This window comes from Mobula birostris, chromosome 19 (genome assembly GCF_030028105.1).
Source record: "Mobula birostris isolate sMobBir1 chromosome 19, sMobBir1.hap1, whole genome shotgun sequence".
Taxonomy (NCBI): Eukaryota; Metazoa; Chordata; class Chondrichthyes; order Myliobatiformes; family Myliobatidae; genus Mobula; species Mobula birostris.
In genome coordinates, this window is record NC_092388.1 from 62,401,816 (window position 1) to 62,428,263 (window position 26,448).

Consider the following 26,448-nt stretch of genomic DNA (forward strand, 5'->3'; position numbering starts at 1 on the left):
AGGGAACTTAAGTTTACTTTACCTACAGGGAAATGGCACAATATTTTTCAATTAGTTAATTCTTCCTCTATATGCGCTAAACATGCGTTGATACAGTTTAAAGTAGTACACAGGGCTCAAATGTCCAAGGATAAATTAGCTCATTATTACTCTCATATAAATCCTGTATGTGATAGATGTCATTCTGAGATAGTTTCATTAACTCATATGTTTTGGTCATACCCTTTGCTGAAGAAATATTGGGATGACATCTTTGATACAGTATTATTTCAACTGTTTTGAATATTGATCTACAACCTCATCCTATTACTGCAATCTTTGGTTTACCAATGATAGAACAACGTCATCTGACCTCCTCAGCTTGTTGGATGATTGCTTTTGTTACACTAATGGCTAAAAGATCCATATTATTGAATTGGAAAGAGATTAATCCTCCTGCTATATTTCAATGGTTTCCTCAAACTATGTCGTGTTTAAATTTAGAAAAAAATTAGAAGCGTCATTTATGACCCTTCTATTAAATTTGAAGAGATTTGGAGACCATTTATTCAATACTTTCACATGATGTAATTTGACCCTTTCCAATTCTTTTTTGTTACTTCATTTTACGGGGAGAGGAGTGGAGTTAATGACACTAATGGTTTTAACTGAGGTCTCATAATAGCCCATTCTTTTTCTTTTTTCTCTCTTTAGTTTAGTTTTCTTCTAGTTGGTTTAGATTAGTTTTTTTTTCTTTTGGGGTATATATATATATATATTTTTCCTTTCTTTTATCATGATATTTTTATATTTTCACTTTATATTTTTCCTATACTATATTTGTATATTTGTACTTTGTGAGAATTTGGGAGGTTCATTAATTATGTGTCAATTGAATTTTTACTTGTATTAACTAATTATCAATAATGTAATCCCAATTGCTCCGTATCTATTTTCTGTAATGTTTATGATGTTGAAATTAATAAAACGATTGAAAAAGGAAAAAGAAAAGCATTCACATATAATGCAGGCATAAACCTAAAACCATATACTGCACTGTGCATTTTCCAGGTTGATAAAACATTAGTAATACTAGTGATTTCCAACAGTGTTCCTCACACCAGAGTATAGTCCTAAAGAAACTATTGGTGTTGTACTTACTTTATAGTGGATTCCGATTAATTGGGCCATCAGTTAATCGGAGCAGCCACTTATTTGGGACAACTCTTAAAGTACAAAATTTAATTGAGAAAATAGCCAAGATTCCCTTTGTTTATTTGGGACACCATGCCACTTAATTGGAACAGGAGACTTTTGTCGAACAATTTCTAACTAGCATCAGTTGTGTGCACTGATGTGGCCGTTAGACACTACACTGCCAGCTGTGTGCATTTGTTCAAAAATCAGCAATTTTTGTCATTGATAGGTAGCAAAAGATAAGCATTAAGACAATATAAAACTGCTTTGCTCACTGCAGTTTCAAGCGTTCAGGTTTGGAGATGGCAGAAGTGGACAGGAGTGAAAATGATGTGATTACACTATTCAAGGATTCAAAGTACATTTATTATTAAAGTACGTATGCAGAATACAACCCTGAGATGCATCTCCCTCACCGGCAGCCTCGAAACAAAGAACACCATTGTCCTGTTCAAAGAAATACATCAACCCCCTCCCCACACAAAAAACAAGCAAAAAGCACAGACTGAGAGTCTAGTTCAGCTCAGTGTTAGTTATCTGCAGGCTGCCCCAATTCAAAATCCCCAGAAATTGCAAAAAAAAAAGAGCAACCAGTAACCAGAAAAACATCATAACATGAACTACACACCAGGCACATTTCACTCAAAGCCTCATGGAACACCCTCAGAGACAGCAAAGTGACAGATCACTCAATTGGCCTGAAAACACACCACCAAAATGTAGATCACAGACTTCAACAGTAGGAGACCACATTTGAAAGAAAAAGAAGCCATTAAAAAAGAAGAAAGAAGTAGTTTTGTGAACCATCTGGAGGATGTCGCCCCTGGGTGCATTGTTTGCTGGCTCCATCTTCTTTCAGAAGAGAGCTACAAAGAATTTGAAAGTATTGACAATCATCTTAATTTTACAATGAAAATGAAGATTTGGAGGATGCAATCATCAAAAGCATTGCATTAAAGCAGTCCATTATCTGCATTAAGTGTCTGCACTAATTTTATTAGTGTCAAAGATCACCACAGTATACTCTGGATGAATTGCTTCATTAATAATTATTAGGAACTAATACAGTTTTAAAGTCACAAACAAGAGAGAATCTGCAGATGCTGGAAATCCAAGCAACACACACAAAATGCTAGAGGAATTCAGCAGGCCAGGCAGCATCTACGGAAAAAAAGTACAGTTGATATTTTGGGCCAAGACCCTTCAGCAGGACTGGAGAAAAAAAGATGAAAAAAAGAAAAACGATTTTTCTCCAGTCCTGCTGAAGGGTCTCAGCCCAATACATTGACTGTACTTTTTTTTTCCATAGATGCTGCCTGGCCTGTTGAATTCCTCCAGCATTTTGTGTGTGTTGCAGTTTTATAATACTGCATTGGTAGTGTTCTAATTTGTTCTGTATTTCATTCAATTTGTTGCTCACTTAAATGAAGTGTCTTTTTTTTAAATACCTTTTTTACTATTTCCATGAAACTTCTGATTTAAGATGGCACTACTGCTGTTGGTTGACAGCTTACTGGTGGTCAATAAGGGATGAAATATGTCTAAATACTTTATTAATAACACCTTTTCTGTGGCGAATTGTGGTAAACTAACACCACAAATAATGACAAGTTGAGTGAAGGTGAGGTTGACTCAAGGATTGGACTATGTGGGTGCAATGCAAAGTCGGAGTGTGGCATATTTGTGATGGAGAAGGAGTCAGAGATGGAGTTGGAGTGAGTGAATTGGGAGAGGAGTCAGTGCAGAGGAGTTTCAGAGCCCTTTCACCTAAACCGGGACTGAGGTTGGATCAATCAAAGTGCCAAGATGATTTGGAAAGGTCAAGTTCGGCCACAGGCTGTACGGTGGGGTATTGCTGTGGTGAGGCATAACCCAGTATCTGGCTGGCCCAGATAGTCTGAAAAGGCAGGGTGTCGGAACTGCAGGCAAGTGTTGGGCTGTTTCCGCCCACTTTTCCGCTATGTCTGCCACTCTATGTGGCACCGAGGCCGTGAGACTGCTCCGTGCTTCATGTCTGTGAACTTTGCGACATTTGCCCCACTGTGTGATGCACTGAGACTGAGACTATGGGACTACTCCGGCTGCTTTGGGCTTATGGACTCAATTTGGTTCAGAATGCTGTTGCTTGCTTTTGTTGTTTGTATGATTTGTATTTTTCTTCTATTTCTCTGCTCATTGGGTGTTGGTCTTTTTTTAAAATTATTTTTTCAGGTTTCTTGCTTTGTGGATGCCTGTAAACAGACAAATATCAATGTGGTATAATTTATACTTTCTGTGATAATAACTGTACTTTGAATCCTTGAAACGTCAACAGCTGCTTAATTGGGCTAAAATGTACTGGTCCTGATATGCCCCAGTTATCTGGAATCCACTGTGTTTTGTGTGCAAATCTGGAAAGGAAGTGACAACAAGGAATGCAAGATGAAGACAACATTCTTGCACTTGCATGACTAATCTCCAAAAAGTAGTTTGAATAGCAAGCCTGGTAGTTTTCTGCTACTCAACTGTCTGCCATGCTGGGACCAATACATCAGAGATCAATAATTAAATCAGGAGCATTTCAGAACTGCCTATCTCCATACCATAGAGTCAGTAGAATGTATCTCAAGCTGATGAGTGTTCCAAGTTCTTGCTTACCTGGAAGGTACCTTGACTGCCTCAAATAATGCTGCCTTGCTGAGGATGCAGATAATCCTGAATCCAGTCTCGGGACAGTGGTATTTGGGACCGTTTTTGTTCCTCTGCTGTTGTGATTTTGTTTGTGTTCGGCTGAGCTGCAAATCAGAACAGTGGATTTTGATACTACACAAGAGAACAATCTGGAAATCCAAACAAGAAATATCTAATTAATAACCTAGGGAAAATGGACAAGGTTTGAAACTGCCAAACAGTATACTTTTTAAATGGTCTTTCATTAAGAATGGAATTCTGAATATTTCCATAAAATATACAAAAAGAATTAATTGAGTAAAAAAGACCAGAAAAGTAAATATGGAGAGCAACACACATCAAAGTTGCTGGTGAACGCAGCAGGCCAGGCAGCATCTGTAGGAAGAGGTGCAGTCGACGTTTCAGGCCGAGACCCTTCAAATATGGAGAGTGTATGTTCAGTAAAATATGTTGATGCATGGTTTCAAGTCTGGGTACGTTGCTTCATACCAAATAACCTTAAAGTCCTTTATAAAATCAGTATGCGTCATAGCCTTGAAACAAACATTAGAGCAAAACAATAAAAAAAAGTGGCAATTCTTAGAAAATCACTCTAACATTGTCTCAATTTAAAAAAGAACTTTTTGATATACTTGACGCACCTTTGAAGATGTCTGTCATTGCCTTCCTCCTTCACTGGCACCACAGTGGCCTTTCTTGAAAAGGATACTCCAAAGTCAGAACTATCAAAATCATCCCAACTGTCCATAGTTTTCACTGCAATCTGACCCCATCGACGTCTGCCACTTTTGAAACCCATAGCATTATTTTCACTTCCTTTGGCCGGTTTCTGCACTTCAGTCTTTGCATTGGAACAAAAATCACAATATCTTCATCACTTACAAGTAAAAAAAGGCAGTAATTTTAATTCCATTAAGTTTCACCTTTCACTTAACTTCTTCCCTTATAAGCTTACAGCTTTCAGCAACATTGGAAAATTGCTGTTGAGATGAACATAATGAAATTCATCTTTCTCTGTGTGCATTGGTGAATACTGATGTCCCAAATGTACTGGCAATTTTTTTTTGCCGATCTTCACTCTGAACAATAAGTGATGGTGGACATAAAGTTACAATTTCTGTTCACCTCCTAAAATATGTGTTAGGATAATTAATGTCTCTTTTCATTTGAATAGAGAGGAACAGTTATGAGAGATGAAGTATTAGGCAGTATGCATTATGTTTAATGAATGGAGTTTTTTTAAATGTTAAGTGTTCTTTAGTATTTATAAGTATCAGTTTATTAAAAACAAAAAGACCCTTCGGCTGAACTGAAAAGGAGCTTGTAAAGCTGGAGAGTTGGGGAGAGGATGTGTCCAATTGGGTAAATCTGGGATGAACACAGGAAGAAGCTGTCATTAGTGAATAGGAGCAGTCAGAGGGTGAGCACATGGACATGGACAAAAGAATACAGAAAATGCCAAATACAAAGCAGGACAAATCCAGGAAGTCAGGCTGGGCACAGCATCAACTCGGGGGGGGGGGGGGGGAGGTAAAGTAATCAAACAAAAGCTAATGTTACGTTTGGATGACTGACACAGACAAGGAAATTAAGCTGCCTGAAATTGTAAAATTCACTAATGAGTCCAGAAAGCTTTAGTATTGGCCAGGCAGAAAATGACACTCTGTATTTCAAGTGTGCATTGGACTTAACTGTGACAATACAGAAGGCCACAGACAGATCAGAGGGGAGAGAGAAGGAGAATTAAAGTAGCAGGTAATTCAGGGTCACTCCTGCCAACTGAATGTAAATGTTCCAAAGTGACATCTGATTTTTCAATATAAAGGAGACCACATTGTGAACATCGAATGCAGGACACTGGACTGCATGAAGTCCAAGTGAATTGCTGCTTCACCTGGAAAGATTGTTTGGGTGCATGGATGCTCGGAAGGGAAGAGGTGAAACTGCATTACCTGCAGTTGCAAAGAGAAATGTTGTAAGAAGTGGGGTGGTTAGTGGGAGTCGCAAAGAGTCTCTTTCCTAATAGGAGAGGGTTAGGAGAATCAGACTGGAGATGACTAATTACAAGGAAATGTGGTGACTGGAGATTGAAAGGATTACTCCAAGGTCCAAGAGAGCCTCAAAGGGTCAAAGGGCTTCTACTATTGTTATGAGAAAATAAGAGAAATATACTTCAGAAAACTTCTCTCCCTGTCTTGTATTATACTGCTATTTCCCACTATCTATTTGAACTATCACAGTTCTCCATTTTTGCTATTCTGTAATTCTTGCAGTTTTGCAACCTCCCTCCAAATTTACTCCCATTTACCCTATTTACCCTTTGGTAACCTCTGTAGACTCAGCAGTCAACAATTCCACTACTATTCCTTAATTATTAATCAAACTGTTGTTTAGAATTGAATTATGTGCAGTTTTGGTCACCAAATTACAGGAAGGATATTAATAAGGTTGAAAGAGTGCAGAGAAGGTTTACAAGGATGTTGCTGGGACTTGAGAAACTGAGTTACAGAGAAAGGTTGAATAGGTTAGGACTTTATTCCCTGGAGCGTAGAAGAATGAGGGGAGATTTGATAGAGGTATATAAAATTATGATGGGTATAGATAGAGTGAATGCAAGCAGGCTTTTTCCACTGAGGCAAGGGGAGAAAAAAACCAGAGGACATGGGTTAAGGGTGAAGGGGGAAAACTTTAAAGAGAATATTGGGAGGGGGCTTCTTCACACAGAGAGTGGTGGGAGTGTGGAATAAGCTGCCAGATGAAGTGGTAAATCCGGGCTCACTTTTAACATTTAAGAAAAACTTGGACAGGTACATGGATGAGAGGTGTATTGAGGGATATGGTCCAGGTGCAGGTCAGTGGAACTAGGCAGAAAAATGGTTCGGCACAGCCAGGAAGGCCCAAAAGACCTGTTTCTGTGCTGTAATGTTCTATAGTTCTATGTAATACTTTTTTGTACACTATGCAATTCAATTTCTAGAAAGAACAAAATATAATTAAAAATCAGGACCTACCACATATGGATCATGTAACCCTCAATATTCGTTCTAAGTCATTTGTGTATCTAACATGTGAACATGATATCCAGATAAGCAGAGTGGCTTCCAACATTTTTCAATATATATCTGAATAGCACTCAAGTAATTCTGAAGTGAACACTGTAGGATCCCATACTGTTTCCTACTTACACAATTAGTTCCAAAGTAGAACATTCATCCCCCTCCTCTGCCCCACCACACCACCTTTCATGCTCTTCAATGACACCTTACATTCCTGGTATTGAGGAAGCAACATGTTTTATGAGCCTCTGATCATGCTACTGTGGTTATGCCATTGCTAAGATGACATTTTCTTTTCTTGCTCAATGACAATTATATTGTTTTTTTTGATACCAGGTGCAAAATTGTTGTGACACTGGGAAGTATAGTGTCAAAAAATTTCTTAATGGACTGTATCTGCAGTAATTAACTCATGTTATCCATAAGGCAATTTTAAACTGAAGCTCTAATTACTTTCCATAGTTATGATTGAAGAACATGAGGGTATTGCACAATTCAGGTCAGGAATTAATTACAGACCAGCTGCCATTTTTAATTTATGGCTGATTACTGCTTTCCACTAACATTTCAATTCAATCCTTGTGCATTCAGGTGTAATCCATTAAACAGAGTCTTGTTCTATTAATTAATATACATCTTACCAAATAGGTGTTGTTAGTAATGGAGGGAAGACCAGTTTGCTTGAATTTCAACATCTCCTTTTCTGGTTCTTGATAGTTAGCAGCTTGTTGTGTGATTTGTATCTGTCGAAATGGTTGATTTGTACCTTGCAGTTGAGATTGAGATGAAGGCTGGGGTTGGGATTGAAGCTCATACATTGGTAAAATTTCTTGCTTGTGTTCTGTAGGCTGAATTGTTTTTCTCTGTATCTGCGGTGGCTGAACATAGTGTTTAGGAGTACCTAAAGTTTGGCCCACTTGAAAATAAGGATATCGAAGTGCCTAAAATTTCAAAAACCTGATACTTAGAATTAATTTTAAAATTATGAGTAACATTAGAAAACTAAAGATTATAACAAAATACACAAGGAAGGATTTTTGATTATCTAGTTCAATTTCCCTTTAGAATTTGCTTCATTCTATGACTACACTGACCTGTCTGCTGAATGACTGCAATAATAGTTATTAGTGTTCTCTTACATTCATTGTTTTAAAAACTTCTCTGTGAAGTACTCAAGCTGAGTGGCACAACTCAGTAATCCAGTAACATTCCAGACTTAAGTAATGGCAGGTATATTGAGTGCTATTCCTTTCAATACCAAACACACAATTTATTTACTTTTTTACAGAAATTACACCGTATTACAAATTTTCCAGTGAACCTCATAAACCTAAAGTGCAAAAAACAGGGTTGTGGTCTGTTAAAGATGGTCGGGGAACTGAGTAGTGATTATCAAAGCAGATTTGAAAATGGGACCCTGATAAGTTTAAAGTGAGCATGAAACCACCTGCCTCTTTGCTATCTATGAGTAAGAACCAGGGTCCAGTGAGCAGAAGGGGATACTGTAAACATCAGTGCAGAACCATCAAGATTTTTGAATATTTCAAGACTGCTTAAATCCAAACGTGAAGAGTGGGAGTTCCATGTAAAATAAGTTGAAAATGGACACACTCACTAAGGAAAGAAAAGTCACTGTAGAAGTTAAGTTTTTGGTTGGGATTTCATTAAAGGTGAGAAAAAATTATTAGCATGCAAGGAAATCCTATTGGAAGGAGCAGTAGAACCACTTCAAATGGGAATTTCCAAGAGACGTCTTAAGGAAAGGTGACGTCTTACCAAACTGTTTAAATGAATGATTGTATTAAAATAAATGCATCTGGGGATTAGAGAACCATTGATTCTAAAAACAAATAGTTTTATTATCAAAATAAAAAAATTTAAACTCTCAATCCATAGTGTACAAGATGAAATAGCTGACATACAAAAATATAGTTTGGTTCTAAAATCTGAAAGATCCAGAAAAGTTTAGGAGCAAAGACCAAGTTGGGAGCAAGAACGTTGTGGGTAATGTGTATGTGAGCAACAACTACAATGTCTGTGGAGTTGGGGAAAACAGTCCTGTTCTTCCAGGCTCTGAAAGGAGGGCTTATTGAACATTGTTGTCATAATACTGTCCTCTTCATTGCCCACATTTTTTGAGTAGATAACCAAGTTAGACGGCATCATTCCCTAATCATGCTAGATGTCCATGATTAATATGTAAGCTTCTAATTGATGATTTACTTTTCTATTGCAAGATCTTTTCCCCAACTGCTTGCCCACCATCAGTATTAGATTAAGTGTATCACTCTGTCTATCCCGTTAAAAAAAAGCAATGCTATTACATCAATGCTAGTTCTGCTGAATCATGCCTGTAGAATTAGAAAATGTTAGTCAAAGGAACACTTATTTTCTCTTTTACTACTTTTCAGCCAATATCAAAACTTCACCAGTTGGATAATCAATCAGCTGACAATTGAAAGCTTTCTTCCTTCAAATATTCATATAAATAGAAGACTAGACAAAGTATTATTATTTATCACAAGCTTGTTTTCTGAAAGATGTGCGAAAACAACATGAATATAATCAATAGTTGCAACTGAAACCTTTATTAGTTCAGAGGCATTACCTAAAGTTAAATATTTCAGCAGTATGAAAGTATTGTATTGCTATATAGAGTAAATTTAAAGGACAAAGGAATATAATCATATTATAGGGATAAGAAATTGTATTCAAAATGTAAAAAAAGGTTTATATTTTAAGTGGTCAATATTATTTGCTCAATCTATACATTAATTGATTTTCACAGCTAAATATCTATTTTTGGCTGATAGACCTTGAAAGAACCACAAGTCTTCTTAGGTACGTGAATTAAGATCTCAGATTATTATCATGTTGGTCAGCGATGTGACTAACAGTGATTGTAGATTTCAGGAGAAGGAAATCAGAGGTCCATGAGCCAGTCCTCATTGGAGGAGCAGAAGTGGAGAGGAGCAGTAACTTTAAATTCCTAGTGTCACTATCTCAGAGGACCTGTCCTGGACCCATCATGTAAATGTAATTGCACAGAAAGTACGACAGTGCCTCTACTTCCTTAGCAGTCTGCAGAGATGTGGCATGACATCTAAAACAGTTACTACCCCTCAACCATCAGGGTCTTGAACAAAAGAGGATAACTACACTCATCTATTGAGACATTCCCACAACCAATGATCTCACTTTAATGACGCTTTATCTTGTTATTTCTTGCTCTTGATATTTATTGCTATCACTTATATTTGCATTTGCACGGTTTGTTGTCTTCTTGGCTCTACTTGATCTTTCATTGATTCTGTTTATAGTTACTATTCTATAGATTTGCTGAGTATGCCCTCAGGAAAAAGTATCTCAGCATAGTATGTGGTGACACTGATAATAAATTTTACTTTGAACTTCACATCATCAGATCTTTAAATCTAATGTAATCTGGATGACTCATCTTCTACTTGATACCTGCTCTGCCTCCCTGGGTATTATTCATGCCTCATTTGCAGGCTTTGAACTATGGCAATGACTAAATCCCATGGATCGGGGGGGAAAAAAAGAGATGGGATCCAAAATAAGTAAACTGGAATCAAAATTGTCTCAGGTGACATATAGCAGAGGGCAATACTTGGTAGTTTAATGACTATCAGACTGTTTACAAGTGAAATTCTGCAGTGCCAAGTCCCTTTGACTCTTGAAAGTAAGTGATTAAGATTCAAATTTAGGATTAAGTAATTTAAGACAGTACCAAAATTGGCCATGTGCTGTTGGTGGGTCTGAAAGTTGTAGCTACAGTTAGACATTACTACATTAGCTAAATAGGCATACATGTAGCAAATGGAATTCAATTTGGAGAAGAATGATACAAGGCATTTTGGGAACATCAATTAAGGAATATATGTGTAACCCTCAGGTTTGGCTAGCAGCTTAATCTATGTGAAGACAGTCTCCGGCCCCGCCAAACTTATGAAATCTTGTTTGGGTGGATGTTGGGTGTTGTGTTCCCGTTACAAATCAGTACCACGAAATAACAAACAGTACACCATAAACAAATAAAAAGAAAAAGGGCCAATTCACATGAAACAGTCCAATGTGCATGTTGGAGCTCATATTTCAGTCCAGTCGTTCCCCATCAACCTCCTCCAAGCATCACGGACCCTTGCTTCAAGTCCACCCCATCCGGCGGTCTACTAACTCTCTCCACTCACGTCTTCTCTCTCCACTCGCGTCCTCTCTCTCCATCTCTCCCCAACAAAAGACCGCAAAATCCCTTCTTTTAGACCCACAGGAAAGAACAACATGCCTCTCATTGGATGGCACACATTCCAAAGCCCCCGTTAGAGAAACTATTACATTAGCAGTGAAACCTTACAGCGTGTTACACCCTCTCCCCACCAAATTTAGTCACGTCTTCATGACGTTGAGATAATTTGCCAACCCTTTCTGCAAAACACAAAGTCCAATCCAGTTGTAAAAGGCAGTGACATATGGTAGGGGTCACACCCTGTTCCCCAGGTGCTATGTAGGCCAGCCTATCCGGTGGTCTCCTGATTCTCCGAGACCTCCGCCCCCCTCACTTAACTCTTCAGGTTCATACACTACTGGGGATACTTCTGGTCTACCTGGCGAGGCCTCTCCCTACCTATCATTTGTGCCCACCTGCAACTCGGACCCCTTTGTCCTGTGGCCAAGCCCCACTTCATCCCTTGCAAGGTCCTGTTGCAACCCAGGCTGACAACAGATAGCACTCTCCACGCCCCTCACCCCCCCCCCCACTTAACCTGACTCAGCGGGAAAAGAGCTGGAAGTCTCTTCCTCAATCAATGGGGAGTTAGCAAAATGCAGCATATACCACACATCCAGGTCCTCATCCTTCAAATCAGTATCCCTCTCAGGGGTGGGGCCGGCTTAACCTCTCCTGCTGTTGGCCCCGCAGTCACTCCGCGTTTTTGCAGTCCTCTCACGGGGTGTAGGGTCCAGGTCGGTCTCTGGGTCTACCTGCAGCAGGTGGTTCCAATGGAGAATCTTGACAGGAACATTCCCATCTTCTGGTTCTACCCAGAAAACTGCTAGGTTTGGCATCTGACACTCCACCACATAGGGTGTAGCCTCTCAGCGGTCAGCCAACTTATGTTTCCCAGGTAGCCCCAAATTCCTTAGGAGGACTCGGTCTCTCGGCAGGAGTTGGGAGAAGCTCACCTTTTGATCATACTTCCTCTTATTTCCTTGATTCTGCTTGGCAGCTGTGACCCCAGCTAATTCATAAGCACTTTGCAGCTCTCTTCTCATATCAGACACAGACTTCAGATAAGTCTTCAGTGGTAAGTCGCCCTTGTCAGTCCCAAAACAAAGGTCAATAGGCAACCTTGCCTCACGCCCAAACATCAGATAGTATGGCGAGTACCCAGTAGCTTCATTTCAGGTACAGTTGTAACTGTGAACCAGATGTCCAATATGTTGACTCCACCTGCTCTTCCTGCTGATCTCCAGAGTCCTAAGCATGTCTAGCAAGGTCCGATTAAACCTCTCAGGCTGCGGATGATAGGGTGTGGTCCTCGACTTCTCGACTCCAAGCATGCCCATGGATGAGTCTGCTCTCGAAATCCCATCCCTGATCACTATCTATCAGCCTGGGAAACAATAAATGAAATACTTCCCCCATATCACTTTGGCCACCGTGGATGCCCTCTGGTCCTTAGTAGGAAAAGCCTGCGCATATCTGGTGTAGTGGTCGGTGATGACTAAGACATTCACCATGTTGCTGGATTCAGGTTCTGTTGACAGGAAATCCATACACACCAGGTCCAGGGGCCCCGCACTCTGCAAGTGGGTCAGGGGAGCTGCCTGTGTAAGCAGTGTCTTCCGCCATATGGATCGAATGCACAACTTGTAGTATTCTTCGACCTCCGACTTCATTCAGGGCCGGTAAAACCGATCTCAGCAATCCATAGGTCTCTGCAACCCCCAAATGTCCAGAACCATCATGAAGTGACTTCAACACAATCCTCCGATATTTCTCCAGCAGAACCAGCTGGCAACACCGAGGTCGGTCCGGAGGTAACGTGACCTGGTTAAGGATCTGGTTCTGCAACTCCAACTGAGGCCATTCTCTCAGTAATGGAGGCACCACCGCGTGTTTCGTCTTCCCTGCCTGAGCTATGTCTCCCTTTTTGACCGCTGACCAAATAATACCGATGCCTGGGTCATCTTGCTGAGCAGTTGCCACTTCCCCAGAACTCAATCCAGCAGCAGATTTGTCTTCAGAGCAGTCAGGTTACAGTAAACTCGGTGAATGGCGTCATCTTAAGCTCCCAATTGATCCACCGCTCGATCCTGCCCCTCCTTACCTACCACCTTCACGGTAATGACACATGACCTTCACTCCTCGTTCCTGTCCAGTCCCTCATGCACCCGTCGGGACAAAGTGTCAGCATCAATGATTCTTGCTTCCCAGTGGTACTTCAGGCTGAAATCATAGGCAATGCCACCAATCACCAATGGCCTGTGGCATCCAGTTTCGCCGAAGTCAGGGTATAACTTAGGGGGTTGTTGTCCGCCCTCACCTCAAACTTGGCCCTGCAGAGGTAGTCACTTAGCTTATCCACCACCACCCACTTCAATGTCAGAAATTCCAACTTGTGCGTGGGATAGGTTTTCCCTTGGAGGGCAACAAACTCCAGCTGATAAACGCAACAGGTCTCAATTCGGTGCCCTGATCCTGATACCGGACACCCCCAGGTCCTCTCTGCTGGCATCTGTGTGCTGTACATACAGCAATCAGGGGTCCGCAAAAGCCAGCACTGGCACCTGGGTCAACAGCTCCTTCAGTGACTGAAAGGCCTCCTCACATTTTGCACCCCACCTCGGTCCAAAGGGCTCCAATGGGCTAAGCTACTCTCCACACTCCTGTCGTTTATTCCCCCTCCCTATCTTCCCCAAGGAAGGATAACCGCACAGAATCTGCTTCAACGGGTCATTCACTTTCGCGTCGCCCTTCACAAACTTTCAATAGTAACCACAGAACCAGAGGAACAAGTGCAGAGTCTCAGCCAAGTGGTCACCACCTCTGTCTCAGCTGATCTGCTCCTACTCCATCCCGTGAGACTATGTGCCCAACATAGCTAACAGACATTTTGCAGAACTGGGACTTGTCCAGGGAAGGCTTTTGCCCTTCAGCTTTCAGGCAGCCCAGCACCTTTAGCAGCCTCACTTCATATTCTTCCAAGGTGAATTCAAACACTATGAGGTCATTCAGATACACCAATACCTCAAGCAAGTTCATATTCCCCACCATCTTCTCCATGACCCGCTGGAAGGTTGCAGGGGCTCCCGATATGCCCTGGGGCATCCTTTTGAATTGGAAAAATTCCAGGGGACATATAAATGCTGACTTCTCTTTGCCAGCCTCACTCACGGGGGATCTGGTAATATCCACTCCTCAAGTCCAGCGCACTGAATCACTTTGCACCACTCCACGCACATTTGTATCTTCCCATTCTTCTTTCAGGCCATTACTATTGGGGACACATAGGGGCTTCGGGACTCAGTGATGATTCCTTCAACTTACACAAATGTTGCTGAATCTCTTCCACTTCTGCAGGGGCCAGTCTCCGTGACCTCTCTCTAAACGGGGTGTCTTTGGTCACCCAGATAGTGTGACGAGTGCTCTTAGAACAACCCACATCAAACTCATCAGTGGAAAAGACACCTTCCAGCTTCAACAGGTTCTCTACCAACCTCCTCTTCCAACCCGCAGGAACCGGGGAGTCCCTGAAGTTGAATGTCTCAGTGGTCAACTTTCTCCCTTTTTCCAATAGTTTCTCTCTAGCTTGTCTCACAGGGACACTAGACATTACCATCACTGGGAACAGATGCGCCAGGGGCATCCCCTGCTTGAAAGTGACCTCCCTCTTCATAATGTTCCTGACAATCACTACCATCCTGCTCGCCTGTGCAACCAAGGGCTTCTGCAATTCGGGCCTCACCAGTACCCCAGCAGGAAATCCTGACTCCTTCTCATGGTCTTCTGGAGCGTCCCACAAAATCAATCCTGGAACAATACCCTCAGGTTCGGCCAGCAGCTTAATCTAGGGGAAGACAGCCCCCGGCCCTGCCAAACTTGAGAAATCTTGTTTGGGTGGATGCTGTGTGATGTATTCCCCTGTTACAAATCAGTACCATGCAATAAGAAACAGTACACAATATGCAATTAAATGATTGAGCTTTATAATTCTTAATTTGATGAGAGGTTAGTAAATAAACAAAAAAAAAGAAAAAAGGCCCATTCACATGGAACAGTCTAATGCGCACATTGAAGCTCACATTTCCATCTATTCATTCTCCATCGACCTCCTCCAAGTGTCGCGTACCCTCAGACCCTCATTCAAAGTCCACTCCTTCCAGCGGTCTACTAACTCTCTCCACTCGCATCTTCTCTCTCCAACAAAAGACAGCGAAATCCCTTCTCTCAGTCCCACAAGAAAGAACAACATGCCTCTCACTGGATGGCGCACATTCCAAAGCCCCTGTTATCTCTATTCATAACCCAAACATTGCTGCTACGGAGAAACCATTACATTAGCAGTGAAACCTTACAGCGCATTACATATGACATTCCTGAGCAGTGTAGAGAAACAGAGAAATCTAAAACTCAAGTCTACAAATCACTGAAGGTGCAGGGAAAGCAGGAAAAAAAAGATAAAGTGGTGAAAGAGATACTTTACATTAGTAGTTAAAGCATAGACTACAAGAATAGAGAAGTCACAATGGGACTCCATAAATCACTGGCTAGCTAAAGCACTGCATGCAGTTCTGATCACTACAGGAAGGATATAACAGCACCAAATAGGGTATGTTTATTTTGCGTTTTGTAGTGACAGAAGAGGTGACCTTTCAGAGCATTGAATCAATGCTAATTATCAGAACATTCATATCAGATGCATTCCTCCTACTTTTCTGCAATCTCTTGCATGCTAAACAACTTGCTTGCCCAGCACCCCTACCTCCTACCCCACTGAAATTAGGGTAAATTTAACCTACTAGTACATCTGTGGGAGTTGGAAGGATACCAAAGCACCTGGCGGAAAGCTAGATAATCACAGAAAGGTCACATTGTGCACAGACCACATCACAGGTCAGGATCAAACTTGGATTACTGGAGCTTATTGCACCACTATGCTGCTTTGCACAGGTTTTGCCTGGGCTGAAGAATTATCATAAAGATGAACTAGAATGGCATTGAGCAGAGGTGACTATTGAAATATTTAATCAAGGTTCATAAAGTGATATGAGGTTTGAGAGGAAGTCCTTCCCTTAGTTGAGAGTTCAATAACCAGGCTATAGCAAGAAGAGGGGAGTGAATGCAAGTTCTTTTTTTAAACCCTAAAACTGGAACTCTCTGCCTGGGAAAGAGTTGAAGGCAGAAATACTCAATACATATAAATGTGTCTAAATGAGTAGCTAATGTAAGACTTGAAAGACCTTAGACCAAAAATCTGGAAGGTGGTCCCAGCTTCAAAAAAAGAATGGCCTCCTCTATGGTAAACTTTTGTGACATTATGATAAATATGATCTACAATCAACATTGTCCCCGCAGACAAATGTTTCTCAATTGTTGTGCTACTGGTATTTTAGATGCTTTCTCAGTACACATACGGAAATTTGTTCAGCATCAAATTGAAAAGAGTATACCAACTCTGATAGGCCTTAATTTATCAAATTAGGCAATGTTACTGAATGTTCCTCTTCTGTTAACTTACCTGACCAGCATTTGGTCTTTTTTTAGGATCCCAATAAAGTGCTTCTTTAATGAGCTGTATTGCTTCATTACTAGCATTGGGTATCAGTGTCTTCAGATGAATGGGCACACACTGGGGAAATCGGAAGTTCATGGCAGCTGAAAGCTGATAACCTTCTGGCCAGTCATTCTGGAAGGTGGGGGGAGGAGGGAACAGCTTACATTTAATATGATACACTTTTTTGAAGATAAACTATAACATTAATATGACTTTATTTATCCTACTGAGGAACTATCCAAGATTATGATAAAAATTGTTAGATTACTGGGGACTTGGTTTTTTATCCAAACTGATGCCTCCATGTGCACATCCGTAAGACTTCTATGACAACAGGCTCTGACTATGTAATACTTAACAGAGTTGAGTTTTTGTAGAATGGACTTTGTTTTAATTGTGTTCTTTCTTGTAAAAATTGTGTTTAGTTTATGTTTTCTTATGAATGCTATTTACATGATGTTACGTGACTGTGATACTGCTGTACCTGTGCCTACATGTATGTGTGCATATGACAATAAACTTAATTTTGACCTTAACACCTATTCCCACATATCCAACGTTACTCAACTTCTCTTCTACCTCCTTTCATCTGTGGTTGAGATCCTTTCATTGTCTTAAAATCTAAGGTTCTTAAATTCCAACTTCATACTGCTGTTCTCACTCACCACGCTTATGATAGTGAAACAATGTACTTTGGAAAGTGACAGAGTACTTGATGGATAACATTCCACTTCCTGGTAGATCAGTGTGAACCCAAGTTCAGCAGAGTTTTAGGTAGCTGCACCATTTATTCTCAGTAATCAGGTACTGTCACATTGACCACTTGCTTTGTCCAAAGCCTTTGAACTCACAAGAGACTGCCGATGCTGGAATCTGGAGCAACAAACAATCTGCTGGAAGAACTCAGAGGGTCCTGATGCAGGTTTTCGATCTGCAATGTATACAATTCCCTTCCTCCCACAGAAGGTGTTTGACCCGCTGAGTTCTTCCAACACATTGATTGTTGCCTTGTCATCATACTTCTCAGCTTTTTTAAGCATAACACAGACATGTCTAATATTTACTGATTAAACAATAAGATAAGGCACAATAGCTCAAGGAAATAAAGTATGAGATCAAGATTATTGTACACATTAAACAACAGCTGGAGTGAAATGTGCAGTTCTGGTTGGTACATGATAGAAAGGATGCGATTGCACTAGAGCAGATACAGAAGAGATCCATCATCATGTTGCCTGGATGTTTCAGCTGTAAGTTCTTATTGAATTTTTTGAAGAGGTTACTCGGAAAGTTGACGAGGGTAAAGCAGTGGATGTTGTCTATATGGACTTCGGTAAGGCCTTTGACAAGGTTCTACACGGAAGGTTAGTTAGGAAGGTTCAATCATTAGGTATTAATATTGAAGTAGTAAAATGGATTCAGCAGTGGCTGGATGCGAGACGCCAGAGAGTAGTGGTGGATAACTGTTTATCAGATTGGAGGCCAGTGACTAGTGGTGTGCCTCAGCGATCTGTACTGGGTCCAATGTTGTTTGTCACATACATTAATGATCTGGATGATGGGGTGGTAAATTGGATGAGTAAGTATGCAGATGATACTAAGATAGGTGGCGTGGCTAATGAAGTAGGTTTTCAAAGCTTGCAGAGAGATTTAGGCCAGTTAGAAGAGTGGGCTGAAAGATGGCAGATGGAATTTAATGCTGATAAATGTGAGGTGCTACACTTTGGTAGGACTAATCAAAATAGGTCATACATGGTAAATGGTAGGGCAATGAAGAATGCAGTAGAACAGAGAGATCTAGGAATAACGGTGCATAGTTCCCTGAAGGTGTAATCTCATGTGGATAGGGTGGTGAAGAAAGCTTTTCGTATGCTGGCCTTTATAAATCAGAGCATTGAGTATAGGAGTTGGGATGTAATGTTGAAACTGTACAAGGCATTGGTAAGGCCAAATTTGGAGCATTGTGTACAGTTCTGGTCACCGAATTATAGGAAAGATGTCAACAAAATTGAGAGAGTACAGAGAAGATTTACTAGACTGTTGCCTGGGTTTCATCTCCTAAGTTACAGAGAAAGGTTGAACAAGTTGGGTCTTTATTCTTTGGAGCGTAGAAGGTGAGGGGGGACTTGATAGAGGTATTTAAAATTATGAGGGGGATAGATAGAGTTGACGTGGATAGGCTTTTTCCAATGAGAGTGGGGAGATTCAAACAAGAGGACATGAGTTGAGAGTTAAAGGGCAAAAGTTTAGGGGTAACATGAGGGGGAACTTCTTTACTCAGAGAGTGGTAGCTGTGTGGAACGAGCTTCTAGCAGAAGTGGTTGAGGCAGGTTCGATGTTGTCATTTGAAGTTAAATTGGACAGATATATGGACAGGAAAGGAATGGAGGGTTATGGGCTGAGTGCAGGTCAGTGGGACTAGGTGAGAGTAAGAGTTCGGCACGGACTAGAAAGGCCGAGATGGCCTGTTTTTGTGCTGTAATTGTTATATGGTTATAAGAAACAATTACCTAGGCTGGGTTTATTTTCCTCAGAGTGGAGAAGACTGTTAGGCGGGGGGACCTAAATGATGTATATAAAATTATTAGTAGCATGGAAAGGGTAGATAATCAGGAACTTCAACTCTTTGTGAGGTTTCTATAACAAGAGGGCAAAGGTTAAACAGAAGGGGTATGATACTTAGAGAGGATTTAAGGAAGAATTTTTCACCCAGCAGTGGGTTGAAATATTGAATACACTACCTAAGGGTGTGGTGGTGGCAGGGACTCTAAAACATTTAAATAGCTTTAGATGAGCACTTGAAATGTTAAGGCAAAAGACTATTGGCAGAGTGCTGAAAACTGGCATTAGTGTAGATAAATACTTAATGGGTATTTTTTAGCCAAAGTGACTATTTCAGCAAATGAAAATCTACATACAACAGCTATGAAAATATTCAAGGATTCTTTCTCCTCAGCTTACTGATGCAAAGTACTCCAAAAGACACATAATGCTTTGAGAATAGAAATGCTTCCTAATTAAAACTGAAAGGATATATCTTCTGGTACTAGGTTCTCCCATATAGAAAAACACTCTCCCAGCATTTACCTTATCCAGCACCCTAAGAATCTTATCTGTATCAGTAAGATTGTCTCTCATTCCTAAATTTACTGAGTGATACAGTGTGGAAGCATATTTCATATCTTATCCATGTACTTATCCAAATGTCTTTTAAACCCCAATAAGAACGGTCTCAATCTATCTAACCTTTCCTGATACAACAATCCCTTCCTGGCCAAAATTTTCAAATGGGTACTGATATTGTTTGCATGATTTGTTTTTTCACCTCTCTCTGCATATTGGGCATTTGACAGTCTTCTTTATGGGTTCTTTTCGTTTTCTTTGTTTTGAGTGCCTGTCGAATCTCATGGTTGTATAAAGTACACATACTTCGATAATAAATGAACTTTGAACTTTGATAAAGGCTACTGCTCTCACATTTACAATTGTTACTTACTTTTTTTGGAGTGCCTAACACTTGGCAGATTTTAAAGATTTCATCCACTTCACTGGTTCCTGGAAAGAGTGGCCTCAGTGTGTATAGTTCGGCCATAATACAGCCTGTTGCCCATATATCTATTGGAGAACTATAGACAGAGGAACGCAATAGGACTTCAGGAGCACGATACCTATGAAAATATGGGGAAAACAGCTGAAAGAAAAATGCTATATGCTGTATCATATTTCTCAGAATATCTACAAGGGTTCCAGAATTGTTAAAATGTAATCATTGATACCAAGGACAACGGTAATTCTACAAATAGAAAATAGTCACAAATAGTCATGGAATGAAAGACGAATCAATCTATTTACTGTTGTTTTTAGTGACAGGTTTTTCTAAAGAAAATTATAAAGTTAGGTGGCAAAGTGGGTAATCTTAATAGTTAAAGAAAGTTACTAATAGCTGCTGATATGTATATTGAGAGAGGAAGTGAGATGAAAAAAAGAACAAAATATTTTCTAACAACACACATCAAAGTTGCTGGTGAACGCAGCAGGCCAGGCAGCATCTCTAGGAAGACATTTCAGGCCGAGACCCTTCGTCAGGACTAACTGAAGGAAGAGTGAGTAAGGGATTTGAAAGTTGGAGGGGGAGGGGGAGATCCAAAATGATAGGAGAAGACAAGAGGGGAAGGGATGGAGCCAAGAGCTGGACAGGTGATTGGCAAAGGGGATACGAGAGGATCATGGGACAGGAGGCCCGGGGATAAAGACAGGGGGGGGGGAACCCAGAGGATGGGCAAGGGGTATAGTCAGAGGGACAGAGGGAGAAAAAGGAGAGTGAGAGAAAGAATGTGCGTATAAAAATAAATAACAGATGGGGTACGAGGGGGAGGTGGGGCATTAGCGGAAGTTAGAGAAGTCGATGTTCATGCCATCAGGTTGGAAATTACCCAGACGAAATATAAGGTGTTGTTCCTCCAACCTGAGTGTGGCTTCATCTTTACAGTAGAGGAGGCCGTGGATAGACATGTCAGAATGGGAATGGGATGTGGAATTAAAATGCGTGGCCACTGGGAGATCCTGCTTTCTCTGGCGGACAGAGCGTAGGTGTTCAGCAAAGCGGTCTCCCAGTCTGTGTCGGGTCTCGCCAATATATAGAAGGCCACATCGGGAGCACCGGACGCAGTATATCACCCCAGCCGACTCACAGGTGAAGTGTCGCCTCACCTGGAAGGACTGTGTGAAAATAGACAAAACAGAGCAAAAGTGCTCAACAAAGTGGTCCCTCAATCTATGTCAGGTCACACCAATGTAGAGCAGGCTGCTTTGGGAACACTGGATCAGAATTAGAATCAGGTTTATCATCACTGGCATGTGTCATGAAGTTTGTGAACTTAGCAGCAGCAGTACAATACAATACATGATAATAAAGATGAAAAAGAACATAATAAACAAATCAATTACAGTAAAATATATATTGAACAGATCAAAATTCTACAAAAATAGAAACAGCATACATTATAAGAAGTGAGATAGTGTTCATGGGTTCAATGTCCATTCAGAAGTCAGATGACAGAAGGGAAGAAGCTGTTCTTGAGTGTACATCTTCAGGCTTCTGTACCTCCTTCCTGATGGTAACAATGAGAACAGGGTATGCCCTGGGTGATTGGGGTCCTTAATAATGGACATCGTCTTTCTGAGGTACTGGTCCTTGAAGATGTCTTGGATACTAGAGGCTAGCACCCACAATGGAGCTGACTGATTTTACAATTTTCTGCAGCTTCTTACAGTCCTGTGCAATAGCAACCCCCCTCCCCAATACCAGACAGCGATGCAGCCTGTCGTAATGCTCTCCATGGTACATCTATAGAAGTTTTTGAGTGTTTTAGTTGACAAACCAAATCTCTTCAAACTCCTAATGAAATATTGCCACTGTCTTGCCTTCTTTGTAGTTGCATCGATATGTTGGGACGAGGTTAGATCCTCAGAGATTTTGACACCCAGCAACTTGAAATTTTACACTCTCTCCACTTCTGATCCCTTGTTGAGGATTGGTCTATGTTCCCTCGTTTTACCCTTCCTGAAGTCCACAATCAGCTTTTTGGTCTCCCTGACTTTAAGTGCAAGGTTGTTGCTGCGACACCACTCAAGTAGCTGGTATATCTCGCTCCTGTACTCCCTCTCATCTCCATCTGAGATTCTACCAACAATTGTTGAATCATCAGCAAACTTATAGTTGGTATTTCAGCTATGCCTAGCCACACAGTCATGGGTATGAAGATTAGAGCAGTGGGCTAAGCACATGCCCTTTGGGTGCGCTAGTGTTGATTGTCAGGGAGGAGGAGATATTTTCACAAATCCACACAGTATGTGGTCTTCCAGTTAGGAAGTCAAGGATCCAATTGCACAGGGAGGTTCAGCTTATTGGTCAGAGCTGTGGGAATGATGGTGTTTAACGCTGAGCTATAGTCAACGGACAGCATCCTGACATAGGTGTTTGTATTGTCCAGATGATTGAAGGCCAGTTGAAGAGCCATTGAGACTGCATCTGTCATAGAACTATTGCGGCGATAGGCAAATTTCAGTGGGTCCAGGTCCTTGCTGAGGCAGAAATTCATTCTAGCCATGACCAACTAGTCAAAGTATTTCATCAACTTAGATGTGAATGCTACTGAGCGATAGTCAATAAGGCAGCTCACACTGGTATAATTATTGCCTTTTTGAAGCAGGTGGGAACTTCTGCCTGTAGGAGTGAGAGATTGAAAATGTCCTTGAATTCTCCCACCAGTTGATTGGCATAAGTCTTCAGACCCTTACCAGGTACTCTATCAAGATCTGTTGCCTTGCACGGGTTCATTCTCCTTAAAAGCAGCCTAACATCTGCCTCCGAGACAGAGACCACAGGGTCATTGGGTGCAGCAGGGAGCTTCACAAATGTTGTTATATTCATCCTTTCAAAGTGGGCATAGAAGGTGTTCAGCTCATCTGGTAGTGGAGCATCGCTGCCATTCATGTTATTGGGTTTCACTTTGTAGGAAGTAATGTCCTGCAAACTCTGCCAGAGTTGATGTGTATCCGATGTCACCTTCAACCTTGCTTGGAATTGTCTCTTGGCTCTTGAAATAGCCCTCTGCAAGTCACACCTGGTTTTCTTTTACAGCGTGGGTCGCCACACTTGAATGCCACAGATCTATCCCTCAGCAGGCGATGTACCTCCTGGTTCATCCATGCCTTTTGGTTTGGGAATGTACAGTAAGTCTTTGTAGGCACACACTCGTCCACACAGGTTTTAACAAAATCAGCAACAACTCTAGCATATTCATCTGGAAGATGAATCCCTGAATACGGTTCAGTCCATCGCAGTTCTGTAAGTCTTCCTATGCTTCCGTGTCCATACCTTCCTGGTCTTCACTACTGGTGCTGTAGTCTTCAGTGTCTGCCTATACTCAAGGAGAAGTACAGCCAGGTGTTCAGAAGTTCTGAAGTGAAGGTGTGTAATAGCATGGTAGGCATTCTTGAGGTAGTGTAACAGTGGTCCAGTATGTTGTTTTCTCTGGTAGTACAAGTGATTTGTTGATGGTAGTTTAGTGACTTTTTCGGGCTGGCCTGGTTAAAATTCCCCAACATGATGCTTGAGGCATCATGGTGTGCTGTTTCATGCATGTTAACATAAGAACATAAGAAATAGGAGCAAGAGTAGGGCATCCGGCCCATTGAGCCTGCCCCGCCATTCAATAAGATCATGGCTGATCTGTCCGTAAACTCAGCTCCATCTATCTGCCTTTTCCCCATAACCCTTAATTCTCATACTATGTCAAACTGTTTCTTAAATATATAGTTGAAGTCAGAAGTTTACATACACCTTAGCTAAATACATTTAAACTCAGTTTTTCACAATTCCTGACATCTAATCCCAGAAAACATTCCCTGTCTTAGGTCAGTTAGGATCACCACTTTATTTTAAGAATGTGAAATGTCAGAATAATAGTAGACAGACTAATCTATTTCAGCTTTTATTTCTTTCATCACTTTCCCAGTGGGTAAAAAGTTTACATACACTTTGTTAGTATTTGGTAGCATTGCCTTTAAATTGTTTAACTTGGGTCAAACGTTTTGGGTATCCTTCCACAAGCTTCTCACAGTGAGCTGCTGGAATTTTGTTCCATTCCTCCAGACAAAACTGGTGTAACTGAGTCAGGTTTGTAGGCCTCCTTGCTCGCACACGCTTTTTCAGTTCTGCCCACAAATTTTTTTATCAGATTGAGGTCAGAAAATTACGTCAAGTCTGGTTCATCCTTGGGAGCAATTTCCAAACACCTGAAGGTACCACGTTCATCTGTACAAACAATAGTACGCAAGTATAAACACCATGGGACCACGCAGCCATCATACCACTCAGGAAGGAGATGCATTCTGTTTCCTAGAGATGAACGTACTTTGGCACGAAAAGTGCAAATCAATCCCAGAACAACAGCAAAGGACCTTGTGAAGATGCTGGAGGAAACAGGTAGACAAGTATCCATATCGACAATAAAACGAGTCCTATATCGACATAACCTGAAAGGCTGCTCAGCAAGGAAGAAGCCACTGCTCCAAAACTGGCATAAAAAAGCCAGACTACAGTTTGCAAGTGCCCATGGGGACAAAGATCTTACTTTTTGGGGAAATGTCCTCTGGTCTGATGAAACAAAAATTGAACTGTTTGGCCATAATGACCATCGTTATGTTTGGAGGAAGAAGGGTGAGGCTTGCAAGCCGAAGAACACCATCCCAACCGTGAAGCATGCGGGTGGCAGCATCATGTTGTGGAGGTGCTTTGCTGCAGGAGGGACTGGTGCACTTCACAAAATAGATGGCATCATGAGGAAGGAAAATTATGTGGATATATTGAAGCAACATCTCAAGACATCAGCCAGGAAGTTAAAGCTCGGTCGCAAATGGGTCTTCCAAATGGACAATGATGCCAAAGTTGTGGCAAAATTGCTTAAGGACAACAAAGTCAAGGTATTGGAGTGGCCATCACAAACCCCTGACCTCAATCCGATAGAAAATTTGTAGGCAGAACTGAAAAAGTGCGTGCGAGCAAGGAGGCCTACAAACCAGTTCTGTCTGGAGGAATGGAACAAAATTCCTGCAACTTACTGTGAGAAGCTTGTGGAAGGCTACCCAAAATGATTGACCCAAGTTAAACAATTTAAAGGCAATGCTACCAAATACTAACAAAGTGTATGTAAACTTCTGACCCACTGGGAAAGTAATGAAAGAAATAAAAGCTGAAATAAATTAGACTCTCTACTATTATTCTGCCATTTCGCATTCTTAAAATAAAGCAGTGATCCTAACTGACCTAAGACAGGGAATGTTTTCTAGGATTAAATGTCAGGAATGTGAAAAACTGAATTTAAATGTATTTGGCTAAGGTGTATGTAAACTTCTGATTTCAACTGTACTTAGTGAAGAAGCCTCAACTGCTTCCCTGGGCAGAGAATTCCACAGATTCACCACTCTCTGGGAAAAGTTTCTCCTCATCTCCATCCTAAATCTTCTCCCCTGAATCTTGAGGCAATGTCCCCTAGTACTAGTCTCACCTACCAATGGAAACAACTTTTCTACTTCTATCTTATCTATCCCTTTCAAAATTTTGTATGTTTCTATAAGATCCCCTCTCATTCTTCTGAATTCCAGGGAGTATAGTCCCAGGAGACTCAATCTCTCCTCAAAGGTTAACCCCTTCATCTCTGGAATCAACCTGGTGAACCTCCTCTGCACTGCCTCCAAAGCCAATATATCCTTCCTCAAGTATGGAGACCAGAACTGCACACAGTACTCCAGGTGCAGCCTCACCAGTACCCTGTATAGTTGCAGCATGACCTTCCTGCTCTTGAATCCAATCCCTCTAGCAATGAAGGCCAACATTCCATTTGTCTTCTTAATAATCTGTTGTACCTGCAAGCCAACTTTTTGTGATTCATGCACAAGCACGCCCAAGTCCCTCTGCAAAACAGCATGCTGCAATCTTGCACCATTTAAATAATAATTTGCTCTTCTATTATTCCTTCCAAATGGATGATCTCGCATTTACCGACGTTGTATTCCATCTGCCAGACCTTGGCCCACTCACTTAACCTAACTATATCCCTTTGCAGACTCTCCACATCCTCTGTACAATTTGCTTTTCCACTCAGTTTAGTGTCATCAGCAAATTTTGCTACGCTACACTCAGTCCCCTCTTCCAAATCATCAATGTAAATGGTAAACAGCTGTGG

General features: G+C 41.1%; 1 protein-coding gene across 4 annotated transcripts in view; it reads right to left on the bottom strand.

Moving 5' to 3' along the window:
• The window catches only part of mak (male germ cell-associated kinase), a 114,394-nt gene that overhangs the window by 16,416 nt on the left and 71,530 nt on the right, over nucleotides 1–26,448 (bottom strand). For 2 of the 4 annotated variants that reach the window (XM_072283075.1, XM_072283079.1), the window contains 5 exons: nucleotides 20,196–20,367; nucleotides 16,664–16,831; nucleotides 7,544–7,843; nucleotides 4,488–4,687; nucleotides 3,814–3,995 (listed from right to left, as the gene is read on the bottom strand). In XM_072283075.1, coding sequence (XP_072139176.1) covers nucleotides 3,814–3,995; nucleotides 4,488–4,687; nucleotides 7,544–7,843; nucleotides 16,664–16,831; nucleotides 20,196–20,367 — 1,022 coding nt within the window. The remainder of the gene's footprint in view (nucleotides 1–3,813; nucleotides 3,996–4,487; nucleotides 4,688–7,543; nucleotides 7,844–16,663; nucleotides 16,832–20,195; nucleotides 20,368–26,448) is intronic. The other 2 variants (XM_072283077.1, XM_072283076.1) reach the window with 2 other exon arrangements.